The sequence below is a fragment of the Anas acuta genome, chromosome 20 (genome assembly GCF_963932015.1).
Source record: "Anas acuta chromosome 20, bAnaAcu1.1, whole genome shotgun sequence".
Lineage (NCBI taxonomy): Eukaryota > Metazoa > Chordata > Aves > Anseriformes > Anatidae > Anas > Anas acuta.
The window spans coordinates 8,887,660-8,911,894 of record NC_088998.1 but is presented as its reverse complement, the minus strand read 5'-3'; the positions used below and the strand labels follow the sequence as shown (position 1 = coordinate 8,911,894).

Sequence of the window (24,235 nt, the reverse complement as noted above, 5' to 3'; positions counted from 1 at the left end):
CCACAAACACCACAACCGTGATACCTGAAGAAATTAAAATCAACAGTCTATAGGACATTTTTTGGTACACCTTGTGGCAAGGCCTATTAATATTACTTCTAGAAACTACTTCTAGACTACTTCAACCACTACGATGGCCATTCTGCTAAACTGCCAATCAGTCAGGCAGCAGGTGAAAACAGAAATGCCAACTTTTCCCAAACAAATAAATAGTTATCAGCTGACATCTGTGCCAACTGGAATTAGTATTAACTATTTTAAGATTTTTAGATCTCTATTATGTAAATTTTATTACTGCAATTTAGATTTTCCCTGTAGTTAAATCCTTAATATGAACGCCATACTGAATGTTGATCGTAACACAACTATTAAAAGTTGTAATTCAAAAATGAAAACTATTGATACATGCTGAGTGTGGAAGGAAGGGGAAAACAAAAACGTATCCTACCATGTAATAAAGATGAGATGCTGCTCTGGGATCCGCAGGAGGGTACGGTGGGGGATATGGAGGCTGGTAAGCATCATAAGGATGTCTGTAGTAGTAGTAGGGGTTCTGTGGTGGACCAAAGGCATCCTGAGGAGTCTGAGGCGGGGGCGGACGCTGTGGGTCTTGCTGTGCACTTGGCACGACCGGCTGGCCAGTGCTGGTAGGAGGAGCTGTGGAAGTCTGTGCACCCGACAGCTGCCCAGGCACAGGCTGCTTCTCAGGGCTCGCCTGGTCGTACCTCGCCAGCTGCGATGAACTGGTCTCTTGGTTCCCCAGCTCCTGGTTCTCGCACTGCTGAGCTGCCTGCGTGGCGCCAGTCCCTGCAGCAGCCAGGTAGTTGGAAGGAGCCGAGGAGTGCCCGGAAGATGCCGGTTGCTGCATCTGAGCTGCCTGCATTTGGGGCAACGCTCCCTGCCCAGCTCTGTCTGGCACAGCCTGAGGCTGTACATCTTTTGTTACCTGTTGATAGAAATGTTGGTTGTCATGCACCTCAGGACCCACCTGGCCAGCACCGACTGACTGCGGAGGATACGTGGGACCAGAAAGCGACTGACTGTGCGCTTGCACAGCGTTACTCGCACTGCTTTTCTCCAATGTCCGTGGCACTGTAAAGTCAAGCACTCCAGCAGCTTCTTCTTTGTTATTTGAGCGATTTGCAGAACTATTAGCTTGTACTACGGAATTAACAGGTGGCAGCAGCACACTTCCACTGGGAAGATTAATCCCAGGTGAGATGGATGAATTAGCTCCCGGTTTGCTAGCAAATTCAGGAACAAAACCTTCAAAATTAACATTCTTTTGCCCTTCAGGAGCTAAATTAAGCGGTGTTTTCATGAGCAAGTTTGCAGGCTGATTAGAGGCAGTATCAGAGGAATTAACAGGGCTTTGCAATAAATTATGTTTTAACAGATTAGTATTTGGAGGTGCATTAACTAACAGAGATCCAACTTGCATCACAGGCAGCGGTGCATTTTCCCCCGAGATGATCCCACCAGTATGTGAAGTCTGGGGGCCCATCGAAGGCTTGTCCCCAACCCCGGCATCCTTCATTGGCTGATTTTCATTGCTGCTTAGCTGATTAGATAGAGAAATAGAAAAATTAATTGGCTGAGCCAAGTTATAGCTTTGATTAGGCTGAGCAATCAGGATAGGCTGATTTTGCAAAGACTCCGTAGGTGGAGAAGACAACAAACTTGCATAACCAGAACTTGCCTGAGACTGAAGTGCCTCCTCTTCTCCCATTTTGGGAGGATTCTCAAGATTTTCAGAAGATATATTTCCATCTTGGGAAGGCTGCACAGCAATATTCCCTGGTTTATTTGGCTGTTGATTAGGCAGGCCTTCTTCTGGTGGCTGAATGACTTCCACAGTTTGTTTGGCAGGTACATACACCGCAGGAGCAGCAGGAGCTAGAAGAACATTTCCCCCAAAATTAGGTAATTCATTATGAGCCCACAGAGTTGTTGCTGGGCTGTCACACTTCTTAATTGCTCCCTGAGCTCTCGTTGAAGACCTTCGCTCAGACAACGACTGCATGTTTTCTGTAACAGCTCCAGAGTGCAACATGTTTCCAGCTTCACCAGTAACTGCGAGAGGCAGCGGGTATACCTGAGGCATAAAAATAGTTTCCAGATTATCTGGTGGCTGTTCGAGATTGCCTGGTGACGCAGCTGGCACAGCTGTATTCTTCTTGGTGTTCTTTTGGTTTGAGTGGTTCTCTCTTAACTCGACCACCATCTTTGCCTGGTCAATTTCTGCAGGTTTTATGCCAACTCCATGGGACCTCACAGGTTCAAAAGAACTGTTTGCGCTCGTCTGAAACACTCCTGTAGGCTTGGGAGGGCTTGGAGTTGGAGGCTGGGAGAGGTTACTATGGTAGCTCTTGCTCAGGTTTACCTCGCCTGAATCACCTCCCAGAGGAGAAGAGTCGATCTGTTTGAAGAAGCGAGCAGAGGATTCTTCATCAGGCTTCCCACTTTCTTGCTGAATAAACGTACCGACTTGCTCGGGAGGTCTCGCTGAGCTCGAAGCACTCCTATGGCTAATGTTGCTATAGTTTGAAGATACGCTATCGGGCCGGACGGGATGAGGTAATGAATCAGGTGCCTCCAAATTTGGTCCTCCTTCAGCATGGCTCACAACAGCGTTCTTTGGAAGCATCTGCCCCGGCAGGGCTCCGTATCTGTACAGATCAGGGTGAGCAGGAGGGGATGAAGCGTTCACGTTGTGCGGCTCGCTTGGCAGCACTTCCTGATTCTGAATGCACTCCAGGTTCTCCACGTTTTCGTACTGTGACCCACCGTTACCGGCTGCATCACCTGCGCACGCTTTGTCATCACCGATAAACATCGCGTGCTTGGCAGCCTGTGCCTCCTGCTGGCTGATAATTTTAGGGAAATACTGCACATCCATTCCTTTTTGTACCACCTCGTTGGCCGAACCTGCACCGACCTGCGCCAGAACATTCGTTGCAGCCCACTGAGGCTGCATGGGCTGGTGATACAGGGGCGACGAATTTGGCTGAGAAGCAAACTCGGTTTTCTCAACCATGTAATTTTTTTCAGATGAAAGTATTTCTTCATTCTCTGCCTCATCCCCTTTGAAAAACATGGAGATGGTTCCCGAATCTCGGTCTGTGGGAACGGGCCTATTTGATGTTTCAGCCACACCCGGAGATTGTTTTTTGGGGTTGTTTTCCTGAGCTGTGGGAATGACAAAATTGGAGTCTTGCAAGGGTGGCTGTGGGTAAAACTGGTCCTGGTAAGTTTGATTTAACCAAGCATTAGTCATTTCTGCGTTCTGCCGAAACACATTGCCAGGCTGGATGCTGTTCATGTGATGACCATGGTTTGCAGAGAAATTTTTCCCATTCTTTTCACCACCAACGGATAAAGGCGCTTGCATGGGATTTTGTGGAACACCTTGATGTACAGGAGCATGCTGCAAATTCGTCTGTGGGGGAGGATGAGGAGGGCTGACCGAAGACTGAGAAATGTTGTGAATGTCAGGCTGAGAAGACGGCTCAGGATGGGGCACAAAATTTCGAACTGGAGACTGCAGGTTACCTTGGCCAGGTCTCCACTGAGACACGGGCTGCTGAGGAGGTGGAGGGAAGACTGCTGCTGCAGCGGGTCCCGAAGGAACATCGCTCGGATCTCTGCTAGCATCTTGCCTGCCTCCAGGTCTGTTTGACATAGACACCATTCCAGGATGCACACCGAAAGAATTTTCAAGTGCTGTTCCTGTATTATAATGCAAAGGTACCGCAGAGCCGTGGAGTCCCAGCTCTGCATTGGGATGCATTTCTGTAGTGCTATTTATAACGTATCCTGGGGACGGTGAAGGAACTGGAACGTTAGAAAAGGTACTGGTGTTTATTCCTGGTTGGGGAACAGGAGCTGACAAAGACGTGTGCAGTCCATGAGGATTGTCCCCTGCGTGTGAGGGTGAAGGATGCAGAACAGCTGGCTGGGGAAACGCCGCTGGGGAAGAACTTGGCATAACCAACGCATTGCCCTTGGATGGATTATCTAAGGGGGAACCCTGGGGAGTTTGTCTGCCAAAGGCAAAAGGGTCTGTCACAGGCTGCACCGGGGCAGCTGCTGCATTTGCTCGTTTACTCAGCGAGGTGTTTCTCCAGTAAACGTTCCGGGCAAGGCCTGCAGGAGGTGGAGCTGCTGCTCCCGCTGGAACAGTCTGTGGAGGCTGCTGCATGATGGCCTTCCAGCAGGGTCAGATGCCAGATGAAAAGCTAGCACTGGATGCCTCAACAGATTCCTTCTTCCACCCTGTTAAGGCAAAAAGACGATGAGTCAGTTTGTTTTCTTGCAACACATGTAGCAAGCACTTTTGCAACTGTTATTTTAGAAACAAAATTACCCAAAAAACTTGGAATAAAAGATGTTCTCCAGAACCTAGGAGAAATTCACGCTTAACATTGTATTTCTGAATGCAAGCACAGTGTTAATGAAGCTTAAGGCTGAGGGGTAACAGTGCACATCCTTTAACAAATAGCTCCAAGAGGGACTGAAACACAGTTTGGGCCTGTACAAAATTTAAAGTCTCAGAGTCTCATAACAGCACCAGTGGGATTCTCCTGTTACATTTCCCCAAATCTGTTTGAAGCAGAAGTACACATCATAGAGGCAAACACAGCAACAGCTGCTCTCCAACAGCATCTGCAATCGCTTTGGCAAGCTCAGTTTAGTTAAGAAACATTGAGAAAATGTTGTTAGAGACAATACTTCTGCAGCTCTGTCACTTAATGTGAACGGACCATTCTACAGGTAAAGTGAGAAGCACTCCAAGTACTCATCGGATGTTATTGCCCTGAACAGAATGCACTTGGGTAAGAAAATATCGTTCAGGGCAGGAGTGTTATTTATTCTGAGACTGCTCTGCCACCAAGAACTCCAAACAGCACCGGTCGGGAATTCAGTGCCCATGAAGTTCAGTAACTAGAAACGTGTATTTTTCATCATCCCTTACCAATCTGAGGAGGAGGGCACCTGACAAAATGAGTTCTTCGCTACTTGTCCAGCTCAGCAAGGCTTTAGTAACACGCGGTTTCTAATTGTATGTAACGAACTTGGTCTGCATCACACAGGCTGCCCATCACAGCTATTTCATGCCAGGTACAATTCTGTTTACAGGAGACAGGCAAAAGCTGTGCAATTCTTGTGTTTATTTTCTTATTTCAAAGATTCAGCAACTTGCCACTAACAGTAATAAATCACTTTTCCTAGTCAAGCCAAAATTTTCATAGCTACAGAGCAGTTTAAATGCAAGAAACTTCTGGTTTCAGGTTTAAGAAAAAGACTGAGTAAACACTGCATAACTGTGTGCATTCCATGAAGATTTACAAAGAAAAAACTCCTGTAAAAGCATTCTGGCCAGTACACTCAGCTCAGTCTATGTAGATTTTTTCCAAATCAGTACTGCTTAACCTCTTCTGCTCATCACTGAGAGCCCAGCAGCCTGATGTGTTATTGAGGCCCCTCTTTCAGGGCACCAGAAAGATCAGTCAGCAGGGATTGGGTCTCTCAATTTCTCCTCCGTGTTTATATATTTCATAGCCTTGATTGACTGCATCAATTCTTAAGCTTAGACTTCATAAACTCATTAAACCTTTTTTATTTATTAAAATGGGAAATGGGACCAGAAGCAGATTTCAACAGAAAAGCACTGAACAGGAAGCTTTTTTTCATGCATTACTTACATTTGTATTTATTTTTTTTAAACCACAGCTGCCTGTTGAATTCATCTCAAGGAATACTTACAGAGGAGTTTTAGTGCTGTGCAATCATTTCTCCTGTACTGACACCAAGGCGAAGTTTTTCCAGCTGTGCACGATTACTGCCAACCACGATGACACCAAGAAACCCTGCAGTCACCTCCCTCAGTTTCCACACGCTTAGGAAACCCCAGGGACATCTCTAAAGCTGTGCTGGACACCCCCATTTATTGTTCGTCATGTTCTGTGTGTCAGCTTAACTGAAAAACTCCTCTCCCCTCCCTCTAAATAAACTAGCGCCTTTATACAACATGTTGCAAATTGGGAAGAAAAATAAAAGGTAATAAAATCACCTGCAGAGATGGTTCCCTCCTGGAAAGCACTAACCTCGCTGAACAGAAGGTCAATATTTACCAAACAGTTCGGTTATTAATACAAGAATTATGTGAAGCCATTGAGCACAAAGGCCAGCTGTTTTGTAACTTAAATACCCACTTCCACATTTGATGTTGGCCCCACTCTCATAATAGCCTGGGCTAGTAATTAGCTAATTAGAGTCAGCGTGAAGTTCTGTGTTTGAGTGCTGCCTTGCAACTCCTATAACGAGACCTCTAACATCACGTTACAGAGGTTCAATACGAGGGCATCAGACTCCTTACAGAAGTTAATATTAACAGGTTGCACACTGTACTAGAAGTATGCAGGATTTGAAGAATTTAGTCCAAATAAAATGAACGTGCCCATGTCAGGTAGTTGAAACAGGAGATATCAGCTCCTAGACACTGACCCTCCCTGCCTCCAGTATTAGCAGAAAGGCTAATTTGTGTAAATGAGTAATAATTACATAACTGAAGAACAATCCAACTCTTTGCCTTATCTGGTTTGGAAATTCTTAACTTCCCAAAGGTTTATTAACGGGTAATACAGAGCAGCCTGCCAGACATCAGTCACTACAAACAATGACTGCAGACGGTACTTCCAACCACGTCAAGAAAATTTTGGCCAAAAAGGAAAAAAACAAGGAGAGCTGCCCTCGGGACAGGGCCAGCAATAAGCCCCACCTGACAGGCTCTGTGGTCACGATGGGCTTTAACTCCTCTGTGAGAACTTACCTACATGAAGGAATAATTGGGGGAAATTTGTTTAATACCATCTCCATGTATTTACACCAAATAAGTTACTTTTAAACAAGAAGAAGTATGCAGGTTAGAGTGCTAACATTAATTCTTAAGTTTGTCTATACATGTTTGTATGTGTACACATGATCGTATACAAATGATTGTGCACACAAGTGTCTATACCAAACAACAAATACACTCAGATATCCCTAACAAAAAGAAAGGAATAAACAGAACAAAGCACTGCAGTGCCACAGACACGGACAGCTGGGATACGCAGCTTGTACAAAACCAGCATTTGGGCCATGGGTTTATTTTTCCCACCGCAGGCAGCCGCACACAGCAGGCAGGTGGAGGGGCTGGGGGTGTTTTGTACCTTCAGCAGTGCTGCCTGCTCCCTGCCAGCTTTCCGATAAGCGGGCCCTACAGGTGATAACGCAGTGCTGCGAGAAGAGCCAAAAAACACCGAAAACACGACTTGAAGCCGGCAGAAACCCACAAAGCCAGCACCTCCCCGAGCCCCTCGCTCCTACCCCAGCCTTTTAGGGCCCGGGCCACCGAGTCAGCGCCAGCCGCCGCCCCGGGAGCGCTCAGCCCTCGGCAATTGGGCTGTAGGGAAACTAAAACCCGCCTCAGCCTGACGAGAAGCGCCTCGCCACAGACCGGCACCCGGTAACGACCGCCTCCAGCGGGACCCGGGCGGGCACAAACCCCTCTCCCGGCCCCGTGCTCCTTTTAAACCCCCCCTCAGCGGCCTCCCCGTGTACCTGCCGCCAACCGCCTCCGCCACCGGAGCCCCCTCAGCGCCGGGCGCCTCCGCCCCCCCTCAGCGCGGCCGCGGCCCCCCCGGCCGCCATCTTGGCACATCCGGCCCCCCGCTTCCGCCGCCGGTGCTGACGTGTCCCGCCGCGCACGCGCGGTGACGCCGAAGCGGTTGGCACGGGGCGGGGCGGGGCGCGCACGCGCCGGGTGATGAGGGCGGGAGCGGCTCCGCTAAGCCCCGCCCCGCCCCGCCCCGCCCCTCCCCGCCGCGCCGTGGCTCGGCGCAAGCGCAACGCGGCTGCGGGCCGGGAGGTCGCGGGTTCGAATCCCGGCTCCGGCGGCTCGCAGCGCGGCCGGGCGGTGCGAAGGGTTTTTGTCGCCCTCAAGCCCCGTTCCGCCCGGTTTTGGCCGCGGGGGTCTCCTCCCTTCTCCCTCGTGAAGTCCGAGCTGAGCCCGGCCCCTGTGGGCTGGGATTTGCTGTGATCCCCCCTCAGGAGGTGCGGTGCTGAAGGCGGCCGCCAGGGCGGGATAAAGGGCTGCGGTCGGGCCTCCTCTTGTGGCCTTCTTCCCTCCTGGCTTCCCTTTTTCCCTTCCTCCTGGCCCTCCTCCTTCCCTCCCTCCTTCCCCACACAGCTCCGGCTCTGCACAGGGTTTCCTCACGCTGCCCCCCGCCCCGCGGCCTGCTGAAGCACCCGAAGCTGTTTTGGGGGAGAAAGAGGCAATTCAAGAAAACGCCTCCCTCCTTCACCTCCTCGAGGTCCCGGCTTCACGGATAAAGTGGATTTAATCTGTGAAGGCTGCTTAATTATGCAGAGGGATGTTAATTGTGTGGGTGCATGGGTGGACAAGCGTCCAAACTCGGTGGTGTCACAGATCCCAAAGTCCAGCCCTGTGCACGTAGCCACCTCTGTGCTGCATTAAATAAAAGACTTAAAAAAGCACTTTTCTAAAGCATATTCAGTGTTCTTTTATTTCAGATAAGACGGGAGCATAATATCAAACGGCTATGTGCAAGCCTAGAGATTTTACTCGACTCTCCTTTGTGTTGCGGTGCGGCTCTGAGGGCCTGTTCCATGGGAACACAAAGCGTTTTTGGGGTGGCATTGTTCACGTGTGAGACCGGCCTCTCATTTAGCAGAGTTTGTACACAAGCAGTGGTCGCTCTGCCCATATTGTCGCACTCCACGCCGAACAACAGGCCCTGGAGGGGAAAATACAAATGACCTAAACAAACATCTTAATCAAGGGTCATTATCAGTGCAGGAGCTGTTTCTGCACGCTTGATCATTAAAGCAGGGTAATATCCTCAAAGCTCAGTCCAGGCAGGGGAAGCAGCACTTTGATGCTGGTGTGGGAACCAGAGGCAGCGCTGTGATTTTTAAAGTGCCTTTCATCTCCCTCTTTTGTAGGAACATTCTTATAAACCAGCTTGTCAAATACAATTTCCCTACACAGGCATGAATTGCAGATAAAGCCCTGGTGTCCCCTTGATATCTCCCCCAACAGGTGTCATCTGAAGGACCACAATTTTAATTAGCCTGATTGACTTTTTAAATATATACGTATTCTGTAAATACCATCATCAGCTTACACCTGTATCTATAGCTAGATATTTACATTATATATCTAATGTAACCCTATCTAACCCTCTTACAGACACACAATTCAGTACTAATGACGGACTTTGCTGTTCTCCTGTTAAATATGTGACTGTGAAGAATTGTCACATGAAGGCATTTAATCCCTTTTTACCACAAAGAGGTAAAAACTAACTTATTTGCTTCAGCAAATGCAGCCAGCTCTGGACTTGAGTGACATGCTGCAAATAAAAAGGTATGTTGAAGGGAAGAGGGCAGTATACACCTTTCTGTCCCCCTTCGTCATCTTCCTTGGGGTACAGCAGAAGCGAGACCGACCTTTTGCCATGAAGTTCTGATAATTCGGCCTTCGGCTTGCAGGCAACCGTAAACACAGCACCACCCCAGGGAGCTTCCTATTAAAATGATTTTTCTGAGTTTAGAAACAGGAACAATGTCTAAAGGAGAGTTTCTGTTATGAGTATTGGTAATCTGTATCAGGTTAGCCAACTCGGACAAGCTGAGTTTTATTTACTTACTGGTTTAGTTGCTGTGCTTATTCAGGCTACCCCAACCACATTAACCGATGTGTAATTCGAGAGGCTACACCTTAGATGAATTTGGCTCCTTTTGTGCATTCTTCAGGGGGTGATTTGAGCTGCAGTAACAATTCAGCAATCAGGGTTCGAGCAGCTGTTAGCAACTGTCTGAGCAAACACCAATAGCCTGGAGGTAAAAGCAATACAGAGTAGCAATTTCTAAATGTCCCATCTAATTGAGCAGGAATAATGAAAACAAAGATTTTTTTTTTTTTTTTAAAAAAAAAAAGCCCTCCAGCATGTAAATAAATAGTTCAGATGCACCCTCATAGCAACAACATGCGTACCATTGGAATAGCTCGGTTCTAATCTTGTTTTATGCAAACACTTCTGAACTCTTCCCTTGGCATGGGATATAATTTTAGTGCTTCTCAGCCTTTTTCACCTGGAATCCTAAAACAACCATGCACACCACAACCCACTCATCTCTCGGCATCTTCTGTTGACGTGAGGGCTTGGGATTCAGCTCCTGGCATCTTTACCGACACAAGGGCTTGAGATTGTGGTCGGACAGCACGAGTTGGTTGGAGGGGGCTGGAGAAATGCAAAGCCTCCTGGATAAAGAGTTTGTGGGAAAGCCCTAAGTGTGTGGGGAGAAAAACTTTCACTGTGGAAGCCTTCTCTGACTTCTAGTTTGAATTATTTTGTGGCCAATTTATTAGTATATATTCACGTGCCAATGCAGACCATTTCTTTTGGCCCCTTTCAGCAAAATTTGCTGCATTCAGCCTTCTCTTCCCTTGTGCCATCCCATCCCCCTGACGGACCCTCACGGATTCCACAGGCTGTGCAGTGACCTCACTTCTTTAAACGAGCCACGTTTTCAGCTGCCTCTCGCAGTGCCACTTTTTGCATATCTTCATAGCCCTTTTTCATGCCTGTTCCAGGCCAAATTCCTGTCTTGACCACGAGAGACCCAAGCATTACATGCAGACAGGAGCAGGGGCAGGAGAAAGTCTCACTAATGCCTCATGGGCCCCGGTCTCGCTGCCAACCCCAAGGCCTGCCATGCTTGCTGATGGCTAAGGACACGAACTCTGGGATGTGTATCCCAGATCACGCCCCTTAAATCCAAAATTCACTGGTGCTGGATGGTGTGTAAAATGCTGTGGGGTGCCCGGGACTGGCAAAGAAACCCACGCTCACTGAAGCCTGCATTGATGCTGGGGGCACGAGCAGTTGCTGCAGCAGCTGGTGTAGCTTCTGCAGTCTGGCAGGGGACATTAGGGCAAAAAGGGGTCTGCTGGGACTTCTGACCTGTTGTACAGCAAATGTCTGAAGGCCCTGAATCCATCTGGGGCTGGGCATTCGGTACATGTACACACATGCCCGCTTCCTCCCCGGCTGCTGAGTGGAAAATACCAGCAGCATTCCAGGGGTACCGGGCTTATCTGCCTTGGGAGGAGGGCTGCGGCTCGGCTATTTATGTCCGGGTATTTGGGGATGTTGCAGTTGCATTTGGAATACAGACTCCATGTAGGAAAGAGAAAGGATTGAAATTAATTGCCTTAAAGATCTGAGTGCAGGAAGCTCAGCGTTACTGCGTGACGGGCTTTGTGCACTGAGCACAGGACTCGTGTTCTGGTGCTGCTTCCCCTCAGCCGAGTCTTCAGATGCCTCCAGTCTGTGTCTGTGCAAGCAACCACATTTGAGAGCTCAGCCACATGCTCAGCTGTGTGTGAAGTAGGAAGCACGATACATAATTCTTATCACCACTCCTAGAGGGATGTGTTTCTAGAGACCCCAAATAATTAAAGGCATGTGGCCGTGCTTTACCCTTCTCCCATCAGCTGCAGAGTTATCCTGAAAATCTGCTGCTAGCCATCAGGAGACAATGATTTTAAGTGACAGAGAGTGCTTGGCACGCACGTGAAGATACATGAAACATTTTCAGTGTTAGCCCTTTGGGATCCTGACCTAATGGCAGAGGCGGCAGCAGCACCACGAAGGACCAAGCGCCTCGCAGAGCCCCTCCTGCCCTGCTCACACCACAATTCACACATCCACCAGAGTCTGGCACGAGATAAGGAGAAAGCTTCATTGACCAAAGGCCCTCTCTGAGCTGTAACTTGGAGAACAACATCAGGAAAGTGCCGGTTCTTTGTGCCGAGACAGCCCTGCAGTACTGAAGGACAGCGGGTATCAAGCCCAGATTTCAGTCGATTCGTAACAAAAACACTAAGTTCCAGTTTTAGTAAAATCTAGATGCTGAGAAGCACCATTTATTGCAAATCAGTTAACCAGAAAAAAATACATCATTTTTGCAAACTACAACTTTGCATGTAGATAACTTTATTACAGAAGATATCTTTTCTTAAACTACACTCTAGTTTATAAAACATAGGAAGATTCAACACCACGTGATGTTTTTATCACTCATTTTAGGGATGTCACAATAACAGTGGTCTGAAATGTTACTAAGATGAGTGCTCAACAAAGCTTTGTGCCTTGAGAAATATCCGTTTTATTTGGCGTTCTAATAAAAAGGAAGGAGGAAAAGGAACCCATTTCTTAGGTTTTCTGGATTAACTGCACTCTATTTGCCTGTCCCATACACGTGTCTAGTCGGAGGGTGTCTGCTTGCCTTCGCACCCGAGCGAGTGATATTCCAACACCTCTATAAGGTGATATATTTAGGATATATTTAAGACTTGCTCATTTAGATTTTTGAAACAAAATCCACCTTTTCTTTAAAAAAAAAACATATTTACAAACATTAAATCTGCCACAGGCTTATACTATATTTTACATGATACACAGACCGAGTGCACATCAGTATCAAAAAAGATGCATCACTCCAGACTAACAAGAACAAAATGTTAACGTTTCAGAGCACAGGCTCAGCTGTGCTGTCCTCGCCCCCTGCTTTGACAGCCCGGCGTCCCGCGACACCCGGCCGTGCCCCTCGCCCAAAACCCAGCCAGGGAGCTGGGGGCACGGGCGAGCACGGGGTGGTGGCAGCGCTGTAATGCTTGGGAGTCTCGCTCAGGTTGTCTGCATTAATCGACACGCCTTCTTTAAAACAGGCAGGCCATCCTTAAAATAAGGATGCGGTTTACAAGTTTATATTGGCATTTATTTCTTAAACAGTTCCTCAAATGCAAACACAACAACATCAACAAGAAAAAAAAAAAACACAGTAAAGATATTCAAAGTAAAATTAAGTCTCCTTTGTGTATAAACTCCACAGCTATGGGTTTGGTATACACTCCATAGTTATGGGTTTGCTGTCTTAGAAAGTTTGGCAGATACTCTTCTTTTTGGTGGGGAACAGTGTTCGTGTTATGGAAGGTTGTTTGTTTGTTTTGTTTTTAAGCCTAGATCCTGTTCTTACAGGTCCATAATCCTGATTATTTTATTTTTTTTTTTAGATCATAAAAATCATTTAAATATATTTTTATATATATATATAAAAAGAGAGAGAACAAAAATTTCTATTACCAAGGCAAATATACAACTATATAATACTGAAATTTAAACAAAGATTCATGACTGGTACCATAAAATGTCCTCTCAGATATAACAGCAAAGGAAACATTTTAAAGTACATTTTAAAAATCTGTCCGTGCTTAAATTTTCTTCCCCAAAAGGAGTGGTATTTTTAGTCAATTCTTTTCTTTTTTACATCTCTTTCTGACTTGAAAGAGAAAAAAAAAAATAAATTAATGGCATTTCAGAATCCCGAATGGTTGCTTATAGCTTTACATAAACATTTTCTCTCAAAACAGCACAATGAACCCCCCAATCAAAAGAGAATGTCCTATAAAAACCTAATTTCTTGATTTCTTGAAACACAACTGGTGTCTCACATTGAGTTCTTAACAATAGAACATATAAATAAAAAGGCAGTGTTTTCATGTAAAATAAAAAGTACATAAATAAATACTAAAAAAAAAAAAAAGAATTAATTTGTCTTTTTATTCTCGTATAAAAACATATTTAAAAAGGATCCTTTAATAAAAGCATCCAACGTCCTGTTAAGAAAAAAAAAAGATTTCTCTCCAGCTCCCCCCGCGCCGCAGCGTCTCTGAAAGCCGGCGTCTCACTTGAAGGCTTCGGGGATGTGTCCCAGCTGCGACTGCATGCTGGTCGGGGGGCTGGAGATGCCCTCGGACCAGTCGGACACGTTGGAGTGAGGAGAGGAGCTCGACCACTGGTCCGGAGACTCCGGAGAGGGCGTTAGGAAGGGGTGGTCGGGCACCTGGAGCTGGTGGCTGGGGGTGTTGTCCAAGGGGGAGGAATAACTGTGCTGGGAGGGCGGCGTGAGGAACTGCGTGGTGGTCATGGGCTGCGCGAGGGAGGACGGCAGGGAGGTGGGCAGCAGCTGGGAATCCTGCGGCAGGATGGTGTGCACCGCCATGGTGCTGCCGCTCACCGGCTGCAGCTCGGGCTGGCTCAGCTCGGTACCGAGGAAATTTTGGCCCATGTGGCCGCTGGCGGTGGAGCCGGCGCCGTGATGCTGCTGCGGCTGCTGCTGCGGCGGCGGCGGCGGCTGCGCGGGTTGCTGCGGGGGCTGCTGCGGCTGCATGCCGGGCTGCTGCAGCTGCTGCTGCTGGAGCTGCTGCAGCTGCTGGCTCTGCATCAGGTGAGGCTGGGAGGCCAGCCGGGTGTTGGGCATGGCCTGGTAGCTCATCATCTGCGACAAGCTGGTGGTGGGCAAGCCGTTGTGCAGGGAGGTCATCATGCCGTGCTGCAGGTTCTGCGTCTGCTGGTGCGTCCCCGGCTGCATGTTGCCCCGCAGGGGGTTGTACTGGTTCTGCACCATGCCCGTCTGCAGCCTGCTCAGCCAGTCGCACTGCCCGTTCAGGCCGGCGGCTCCGCCGACGGAGAAATTCATCGGGGCGTTGCTCATGGCTGTGCTGGGGCTGGAGACGGGGAGGTGCGAGAGGCGCGGCGGCACTGAGTCGAAGGCCATCCTGCTGGAGTTTCCCATGGCCATATCCTGCTTCCCCGCCATGTTGAGGTGGTTGATGCTCATGTGGGCGTCGGGCATGCCTGGCAGGTGGTTCAGAGGCATGGAGGGGGACTGCTGAAACGGAGAGGTCATCAGCGGAGGAGAGGCGACATCTGACAGGTACCCGTGGGGTGACTCCAGGGAGTCCACGGGGGACAGCACGCTGGAGTTGTCGAGCAGGCAGCCTTTTCCATCTTGCGATTTTTTCCTCCGGGCTTTCAGGTCTTTGGCATCCTTGCCGTTGCAGCTCAGGCCCTTGGTACTCGGCTTCCTGGCCTTCTTGCCCTGGACGGCGGGTTTCAGGTTGCCGATGTAGCTGTTGGGGGAGCAGAGCGGCGGGGACAGGGTGGGTGCCCCCAGGGGGCCGTTGTGCAGCGGCGGGCTCCGCACCAGGTTGTACTCATCCAGCAGCCTGACGATGTCGTGGTGCATGCGCTCCTGCGCGATGTCCCGCGGCAGCCGGTCCATGTGGTCCGTGATGTCGCGGTTCGCAAAATGGTCCAGGAGGACTTTGGCCGTTTCGTAGCTCCCCTCTCTGGCCGCGAGGAACAGCGGGGTCTCCTCCTAGGAACCCAGCAGAGACGATTAGGTTTGCGTTCAGATTCTCCTGGCTAACGCTTCCCTGAGCTCCATGTGGCTGGGTGCAGAGGCTGTAACTGCCCCTCCTCTGCTGAGGCTTTGCTGCTGCCCGTTTTTATCCTGCTGAGCCACAGCCTTGTACTGATACCAGACCAGGAGCCCCACGATTGTCCCAGAACATGCAGGGAGATGGCCACACTAACACTACATCAAACCCCTTACCAAGCACTGCACATCAGCATCACCCAACACCAAATCCCGCACTGCTTCCTCGAGCCGAATGCCACTCCTTGAGTCACAGCAGAACACAGTGAGCCCCCTACCTTATTGTTCTGCATGTCCTTGTTGGCTCCGTTCTTCAGAAGGACGACTGCAGCCTCAATGTTATTCACGGCCGCTGCCCAGTGCAGAGCTGATTTGCCTGCAGAGGAAGGCCAGGAAACACACCGAGCGTTAGCGAGAGGGAAGGGGACCAGAAAACAGCCCTTTTTCTTCGAGACTGTGTTTCGTTTGCCTGCAGTACCTAGATCATCCACGGCGTTGACGTCTGCGTGGCAGTTGATGAGATCCTCCAGCATGCCCTCCACAGCCAGGCGAGCAGCCAGGATCAGAGGGGTGGTCCCATCGTGCATGCGGGCGTCCAGATCGGTTGCCCTGTTCCTAATGAGGATCTGCCGGGACCAGGATCGAAGCACGGGAAGCACAAACGTCAGGCGGGACAGACAGCAGAGACACCCACGGCTCAGAACCCAAAAAACCCCCTTTTCCCATGGGCAGGTCCCTCCCATCCCCTCCCCACCCTGGCTGCACATCAGGAGGGCAGCCCCGGATCGCTGTCTCATGGGATTAGGATGGCTCTGGTTATCCAGACTTCCACCACCTTGCTGGGGCAAACTGGTGACACTGGGATAAGATCTTGGCATGACTGACCCAATGTGCAGCACGAGTACTTTCAGCAGAAACCCGCTGGTGGAGGTGAAGGGTGAGGGTACCTGGAAGACTCCTTGGGCATCGGCGGAGACGGCTGCATGGAGAGGCGTCCTGCCCATGTTGTCCTGGATGTTTGCATCAGCGCTGGCTTCCAGCAGGCGCTTGGCAGCGTCGGAGCGGGAGTAGCGGGCGGCCAGGTGCAGGGCGGTCTCGCCCGTGCGGTCGGTCTGATTGTGCAGGCTGGCACCTTGGTAAATGAAGTCGGAGATGACGGCGGGGGCATCGTCCTCCTCTTCGCTGTTGCCAGTCTCCAGCCCGCCTCCGCTGCACGAGGCGATCATGAGGGGGGTGAAGCCATCTGGAAAGCACAGGGGGGAAAAAAGGATTTATTTTTTGTACCTTTCCGTAATGCGGGCGGCTCAGCGAGACGTTCTGCCTGCAATAGATGCTTATTCTCATGGGTGCGTAAAGACCGAGTTCCTGACTGGCTCTGCACATCAAACATGAATATCCTTCCTCTGATATGGATGTGAAATTCCTTAGTGGTTATCTCACCGCTCGCTGGTTTTCCTGTTTCATCTGCTAGCCTGCACACTGCAACATGCAAGGTGCAATTTCTACGGGAGGTTGCTCAAAGCAAACTTTAGCGCCCTGCAGCGCAGCCTTAAATATTTTCAGTATTTGAGAAGACAGTTTCACAGAGGCGAGGAAGACCAAATGTTTGAAATCGTTTAAAAGTCTAGTAACTATTAACAGAGTTAAAAACCTGAAAAGAAAACTGTTAAATGTGCAGTTTGGTGGGAGGAGAGGAATCTCGGAGTGGCAGGGAGGGAAGCTGGAGGATTTAATAGGCACTTTTCCTCTATCCTCTAGTTTCCCTCTCTGTGATCGAATAAAGAGATCGTACGGAAAGCAAAATTTGTCAGGGTGTCTCTCATGCAGAACAGCAATCGTGCGATACAGAGCGGTGAGCAGTGACTGTGACACGGGGCTGAGAGGGCAGGGACAGGAGCATTAGGAACAGGGCTGGGCAGCTCTGTCTGGGACTGCCCATCTGCAGGCAGTCGGTGAGGATTTTGGATTAGCCGAGGCGAGGAATCCGCCTTACCGGGACCTCTCACGTTGACGTCCATGCAGTCCGCATCGATTTCACCCTGCGGTGGAGTAGGTGCCATGGAGGATATGCGGAGGTCGGCGGCGTCCAGGTGCTGTTGGGTCCACTGCCTGTGGTCCGTCTGATCGTCTGAATCAGGCAGCATCGCCTGCTCCTCGAACTGAGGGAGGACAAAAGGGGATGAGCACCACGAGAAACACACAAAAAACACACGAGGGGGGAGCTGAGCTGCAACAGAAAATTCTGCAAGCCACAAAGGGTGGGTTTGCCATCCAAGCAGGTTTGGAAAGCAGCTTTTGGAAGAGGTGAGCAGCACAGACAGGGCCCTGAAGGGGAATCTGTTCTGCTGCTTCTCCAGCGTTCTGCCCCTCTGTGCCACAGCCGAGCGAGTGACTGCTTGCAGCACAGCAAGGAAATCCTGCACAGGTAGCTTACCCTGAACTTCTTGGTGTCCAAGGTCTCCTCATCACCCCACTCATTTTGGTTGTCATCCATCAGTGTGCCATCTGAAGCATTTTTGAGGGGTCTTGAAAAATAAAACCATGCACAAACTCAGCTCCTGATACATGATGGGCTGTGCTTATTTATACACATGCACAGAAGGATCAACAGGAAGATTTTCAGCAAGTTCCCCTCAAGGCGCCTTTCATATTTTACCAAGCGCAAACGGATCAAGAATAATTTAAAAACCTCCTCCGCACTAGAACGTGGTTTTCCCCATGCAGAACAACACGAAACCCGATTTTTCTCCTCCCAACTAGGATGCACTAGAGAACAAAACTCTGATGGGATCCCTCAGAAGAGCCCCCAGACAGCCCCACTCCGCTGTGTTTCAGAGGCTAACACGCAAATTACTCACTTCAGTCCAACAGAATCCTCCCCAAGCGGCTCTCGTCGCTTCTTCTTGCTCGACTCTGTCACTTTGAAGCCCTCTGGGAACCAAAGCTGCCCATGCTCCCTGCGCCGCTTACGAGATACCAGTACTCCCACTCCAATGAAAGCAAGCAAGACCAGCACAGCTACCACCACGTACATAGGATAGAGCTGGGAGTTCCTCGTGGGCTCGGCCGTTTCACCTGAAAAACAGTGGGGCACAAGGAGACGCTGAGACATTAAGCTGCATAGCAAACCAGTGACAGAGTGGAAATGAAGCAAAATTAGTTAATAAAGGTACCTAAGGCTGATCTAAATCAGCCCCCCCAAAATAAGGTCATTTTATACGCTATTAATCAGAATTGCAAACTATCGGCAAATTCTCCGCTGCACAAGCCAGCCTGCATCAGGAGACAGCTTTACTTTTTTCTCCTTTAAGGAAAAGGATTAGCAAACTTCAAATCATTGCGCTCGCATTGAGCTGTTAAGACAAAAGGATTTAGGGGGGATTTTCAAGATACAAACTTCAACTCCTTGCATGTCACTGATTGATTGGAGCTGGTTGGGCTGTGCTTTTTTTAAAACTTTTATAGTGATAATGATTTTGAAATAAACCAGGAATAAGCAAAAATAAACAGGTTTTTTTGTGCATCCTTTTTTGAAACGGACTTAAAAACAAGGTGCAAGGTTTCAAAACCAGGCTGTGCTCAGCTGTGGCATCTGAGCCAGCCGACAGAGAACGAAACAGGGGTGAGACTGGGAGGTTTCAGCGCTCTCTCCCCCAGCCGCCCAGCCCTGCTTACTTTTAACGGCTTCTATTTTGTAGGGTATGTTCAGGTTGCCAAGGGAGGCCAAGGCACCCAGGAACGCCGCCACGTCGGTTGCACTCTGGAAGCACTGGGAAGACGACTGGATGCACTGACGGTTATCAATTTCCAAGTAGACGATGGATCTGCGAGAAGGGTCAATGAGAAATGAGGTGCGATGATGACACCGAAAGGCAGGCAAGACCCGTCTCCCTCCCCTCCTTAACCCCCCGTCAGTGGGAATTAGGAGGTGGGAACCCATTTCCTCGCTTCTCCGTGGCTTCCCTGAGCTCACACTGGTGGTCTATTGGATTTATCTCAATGAACACGACAAAGCCTGGCTCCTTATCCACGGGAATGCAGGGGAGTCTCTGCCTCGCAATGCTTTAAGAGTACCCAGACACCAGAGTGTCTTAAATCACGCTGTTTGGGAGCCTTAAAACCTTTCAGATCAGTTTCGCTGCTCGAACTCCTTTGCTTTTGGTGACTTTTGATTGAGCCCACAGAGAGGGAGAAGGTTAGATCTATATGTTTACACCAGAGGTCTCCAAACACAGTTTGCAGCGATTGAGCTTTACAACAAAGCTCGAGGAAGCATTTCCCAGGGAGAAACTGAGGCTTAGCTTAATGACTTCCTGCAGTCAGACAGACAGTCAGGCCAGCCTCGGCTTCCAGGTCCCACCCAGCCCAGCCCGGCTCCCAACAATGCACAAGACTCCTTCAACCGTGAGAGTCGGCGCAGCATTGTATCAGCGATTCCTGAGCGATCGCTTGCTTTTCCCACACCAGAGCAAAATCCGGTTTCTATTCACACAGAAAGCAACGTCTAAATACAATTATCTGCCCTACATCCTCTTCTTTATGGCGTGTTACTATTATCGACGCACAGAACAAATGCTGCTCGGCGAAAAGGAACCCGCTTGGTGCCCCTTACCCTCTGATGTCCATCTGGTCGAGCTCTCTCTTCTGCCTCCTGCCAGCCCGGGAGTAGAGGCTGGTCTTTACTTTGTTGATGACAGCACTGGACATATCGGACCAGTCCTCTGTTGACCTCTTGATGTAATGCTTCTTCAGCTCCTCCTCGTTGCCGTAGTAGGGGAAGATCATGTACTCCCCCTTGGAGTTCTTCTTGAAGACCACGTTGGTGTGCAGCACGCGGCTCAGCTCCCGCAGGAAATTGAAGGAGTTGTTCTTTAGGTTCTCGGGGGTGATCAGCACCACCACCACCAGGGTGCCGTCCGCAAGCTTCTCCGGCATATTGTTTGCACAGTCCAGACCGTCCCATTCGCACTCAAAATTATTGCAGCCCTGGTCGCAGTGACCGTCTGAGAAGTGGTCCTTGCAGTACTGGTCATACAGGGGGCTGGGCAGGAGAAAAAGGAAGGCAGAAGAATGAATTAGGCTAAGTATTGTGCATAGTACCTGCCTGCTAAGAAAATAATCTGTGCTTCACAAAGACCTCTGCTTTGGGTCAATACTTTTTATCCTAACGAACATGAAAGCGATTTACACAGAAGGGATCTGTTCCATGCAGGACTGCAAAGCATTCACATCTGGGGTGAAAGGCAGCAGCTGTGAAATTGTTAAGTCACGATTTAGATGCCAGAAAATGGGGACAAATTGCAGTGACTCAGAGAAGACACGGGGACATGGAATAGTTACTTAGACCAGAATTTGTCCAGAAACCTGGGATTAAGTTCCTGCTGTTGCCAAAGACAACATTTGGTAAATGCCTGGACGTTCATACCATGTTTTGTGGTTGGTCTTCCATCCGAGCTCTTACTACACTGAAACTCAGTGTCACTACTGCGAGCTGCAAAATGCACTTTTGTGGCACGATACAGACCAGGGCAGGGAAGCCAAACACAGAAAGCTTCAAAGGATACACAAAACACTGTAAGACCACGGGGAAACGTGATCACTTGAGATGCAGCCCCACGTGCAGGAGAAGAGAATGAAGAGAGCCAACAACAGGTCTGCACCGAGGAGCTCAAGCAGATACAACCCAAAGAAGACAGAGATCGGGGCTTTAAATCAAGAGGATCAACGAGCAGGAGGGGCACTTACTTGCACTGCCCTTCGTACTTCTGGCAGTCGAACCCATCGTACAGGCAGCCCGCGTTATTGCACTGGGAGTCGCACTTGCCGTCGTTGAAGTACTTCCAGCACTGCAGCGACTGCGAGCAGTTCTTCCAGGGGTCGTTGAAGTTGAGGGAGCAGTCGCCCCCGTCCCAGCCGCAGGCGTGGTTGTTGCACTTGCCATCGCAGATCTTGTTGCCGGCGTAGCCGGCGCAAACGGCGATCTCGCACTTCTCCTCGATTTTGGGTGGGATGATGTCCTGCCCAAAGCCACCTTGGAAATCGAAGTCGAGGATGTGGCAGTTGAGGCCGTTGAAGTTGGCGGGGCAGTTGCAGTGGTAATAGGGGGGAGCGTCGCTGAGGAACTCGCAGGTGCCCCCGTTGTAGCAGGGGTTGGAGGTGCAGGGGCTGCTGGCCGGGTACTGGCACTCGGGCCCCGTGAAGGCCGGCGCGCACATGCACTTGGAGCTCTTGTGGATGGAGATGCAGGTGCCGCCGTTCAGGCAGTGCAAATTCCCGCAGGTACGGGAGTCGTTCTCGCAGGTGGCACCCACGAAGCCCTGGGGAGACGAAGGCACAGAGGGAGTGAGAATAAAGTGATGCTGCCCCGTGTCCTGCACCACGTGTGTGTGTTGGGAAACTGAGCACAAACCCAGGGGTGATCAGATAGACCCAGCCAGGGCACGGCGCTGGTGCTTCCCCTGAAATTCGTGATGGACAAGGATAATCTAGGGTGTGAACCCCGTTAGAGCATCCTCCTGAAAATGAAGGGAGCTCTTCTCCATAGCTGCCTGCTCCACCTTTACGTGGTGCAAATCATCGTCCACCAACGAGATGGCAAAGAGCCCGTCCTACAGAGCTGGGCGTCACAGGGTGAGCCCCCTCCTCCTCCCTGACAGGCACCACATCCCCTTGGGGATGAGGAAGGTATGGATACATGGATATTCCCCTTCTCTGCGACCTGTAGGGCCCATACAACGTGCTCGGAGCTGGGGAGCAGCAGGCACCTACCGGGGGGCACTTGCAGATGAAGCCACGGCCGGTGTTGCTGGCCACGGCGCACGTCCCCCCGTTCCTGCAGGGCTTCCCCTTGCAGCCGTCCACCACGGTGTCGCAGCGACGCCCTGCAGAGGGAGAGAGGAGGGTGTAAAGGGGGCGCAGGGAGGCGTGCGAGGTGCTCGGGGTGGCCAGGCGCCGCAGGGAGCGGCAAGGAGGCGGCGCTCACCTGCGTAGCCAGGCCGGCACTCGCATTTGTAGTCATTGACCCGCTGCACGCAGTTCTGGGTGCCGCGCGCGTCGCAGGGGTTGGACAGGCACTCGTTGACGTCTCCCTCGCAGCGCTCCCCTACAAAGCCAGGGGGGCAGATGCAGCTGTAGCCACCTACCCGATCCGTGCACTTGCCATTGTTAAAGCACTTGGGCCCCAGGGTGACAGGATCAAAGAAAGGGCTGCAGTCATCCACATTGATCTCACAGTGCACCCCTAGAGAAATGGGGGAACAACCCACACAGCTCATCAAACACTATCGGGGTGCCCGGTGGTCCCTTGTGCGAACCTTCCCTGCACAGGGGCTGAGCCTGACCAACTCAATGGCAGTCTGAGCCACCGCTCTGGCGGGAAGCACGCAGCACCGTGCAGCTCGTGTCCAAGGTTGCGTGGCCTTGATGGCTAAGCTCGCGAGCAAACACAATCCTCTATCGTTGCGTTTGCTTCTGCTAGCCTGAGCAGCTAATGAGCAGATAGCGAGGATATCTGCATTCAACCCGCTAATGCCCCAGCCTGGGGAATTAATTTACCTTGGGTTCCTCTGGGGCAGGAGCATTTGTAGGTATTGATGAGATCGATGCAGGTTCCTCCGTTCTGGCACGGGTGGGACAAGCACTCATTGATCTCCTCCGAGCAGTTAACTCCATGATAACCAGCCACGCACTACGAGGAGGGAAGAGGGGAGCTGTCAGAGATGTTCACCCCATTGCCACACAGATACACAAACAGCTGCTCTACTCCTGCCCCTGGAGCTACCACAACCCCCAGAAAGGGCCCAACGCAGCCCTCATTGCCCTCATCCTGCCCCACAGCACTGCGTGAGGACAGCACCCACCTCACAGGAGTAACCTCCCAGGTAATCCGTGCAGGTGGCTCCGTTCTGGCAGGGGTTTGGGGAGCACTCGTCCACCTGCTCCTCGCAGTAGCTGCCGGTGTAGCCGGCCTGGCAGCGGCAGAAGTGAGTGTTGCCGGTGTCCACGCAGAGCCCCGAGTTCCTGCAGAGGTGTGCGACGTCGATACCTGCCGGGGAGAGCACCGAGAGACACGGGGACCTCAGTGACACCCAGGGCCAAGTCCTGGCCACCCTTTGCACTGTGTCCCACAAGGAAATGCAGCCCCAGTGTGGTGGGTGCACAGGACAGCAAACCCTGAGATCGCTCTGTGCTGTGCAAAGGTCCCCACCGAGAGACCTCTCCTGGAGCCCAGCACGGGAGATCTGGGGGACCCTCCAATGCTGTGAGACCCTACACGGCTGGGACAGGGACGCACCTTGCTGCTTTGCAGCCACCTCACAGGAGACGCTGGGGACATCGCAGTAGAGCCCGGTCCAGCCGCTGTTGCACTCGCAGCGGTACAGGTTGTTGGTCTGCCAGCACTTCCCCCCGTTCTTGCAGGGCGAGGAGTCGCACCAGCGCACCAGGTTCTGGAAGGGGAGAGCAAGGGATGGAGTCAGGACCCTGCAGGGCTTCTACGGGACACAGACCCAGCCCTGCACCCAGGGCAGTGACCCTCGAAATCCCCCCGGTTGGCATGGACTGACAGAACCATGGGCAGTGCCCACAACCACCCAAGCCTCCTCTACCTGGCAGTTGAGCCCGGTGTATCCCTGGGGACACGTGCACTTGTACGTCCCGTAGCTGTCCTGGCAGGTGCCCCCGTTGAGGCAGGGCTTGGAGTCGCACTCGTTGATGTTGTGCTCGCAGTAGCTGCCCGTGAAGCCGGCCGGGCAGAGGCAGGTGAACGTGTTGATGCCATCCACGCAGGTCCCACCGTTGAAGCAGGAGCTGGGAACACAAACACCGCATCCACGTGAACCAGCGCCGCTTGGTGACGTGACCCCAGCCCCAAAGCCCCCCA

At 50.9% G+C, this 24,235-nt stretch overlaps 2 protein-coding genes across 10 annotated transcripts in view; both read right to left on the bottom strand.

Moving 5' to 3' along the window:
* SEC16A (SEC16 homolog A, endoplasmic reticulum export factor) overlaps positions 1-7,763 on the bottom strand; it is a 28,992-nt gene extending 21,229 nt beyond the window's left edge. For 4 of the 8 annotated variants that reach the window (XM_068656603.1, XM_068656608.1, XM_068656607.1 and 1 more), the window contains exons 1-2: positions 7,606-7,763; positions 449-4,275 (exon numbers count right to left, since the gene is read on the bottom strand). In XM_068656603.1, coding sequence (XP_068512704.1) covers positions 449-4,201 — 3,753 coding nt within the window. In that variant the 5' untranslated portion in view covers positions 4,202-4,275; positions 7,606-7,763. Of the gene's footprint in view, positions 1-448; positions 4,276-4,975; positions 5,130-5,766; positions 6,623-7,605 lie in introns of those variants that run through there. The other 4 variants (XM_068656610.1, XM_068656611.1, XM_068656605.1 and 1 more) reach the window with 4 other exon arrangements.
* Positions 7,764-11,965: 4,202 nt separating this feature from the next.
* NOTCH1 (notch receptor 1) overlaps positions 11,966-24,235 on the bottom strand; it is a 38,843-nt gene continuing 26,573 nt past the window's right edge. The window contains exons 19-34 of one of the 2 annotated variants that reach the window (XM_068656666.1): positions 23,961-24,162; positions 23,648-23,801; positions 23,214-23,398; positions 22,909-23,041; positions 22,337-22,594; positions 22,123-22,235; positions 21,100-21,671; positions 19,967-20,395; positions 19,030-19,178; positions 18,213-18,429; positions 17,789-17,879; positions 17,348-17,513; positions 16,302-16,597; positions 15,833-15,980; positions 15,633-15,730; positions 11,966-15,294 (exon numbers count right to left, since the gene is read on the bottom strand). In XM_068656666.1, coding sequence (XP_068512767.1) covers positions 13,819-15,294; positions 15,633-15,730; positions 15,833-15,980; positions 16,302-16,597; positions 17,348-17,513; positions 17,789-17,879; positions 18,213-18,429; positions 19,030-19,178; positions 19,967-20,395; positions 21,100-21,671; positions 22,123-22,235; positions 22,337-22,594; positions 22,909-23,041; positions 23,214-23,398; positions 23,648-23,801; positions 23,961-24,162 — 4,687 coding nt within the window. In that variant the 3' untranslated portion in view covers positions 11,966-13,818. The remainder of the gene's footprint in view (positions 15,295-15,632; positions 15,731-15,832; positions 15,981-16,301; positions 16,598-17,347; positions 17,514-17,788; positions 17,880-18,212; positions 18,430-19,029; positions 19,179-19,966; positions 20,396-21,099; positions 21,672-22,122; positions 22,236-22,336; positions 22,595-22,908; positions 23,042-23,213; positions 23,399-23,647; positions 23,802-23,960; positions 24,163-24,235) is intronic. The other variant, XM_068656667.1, reaches the window with a different exon arrangement.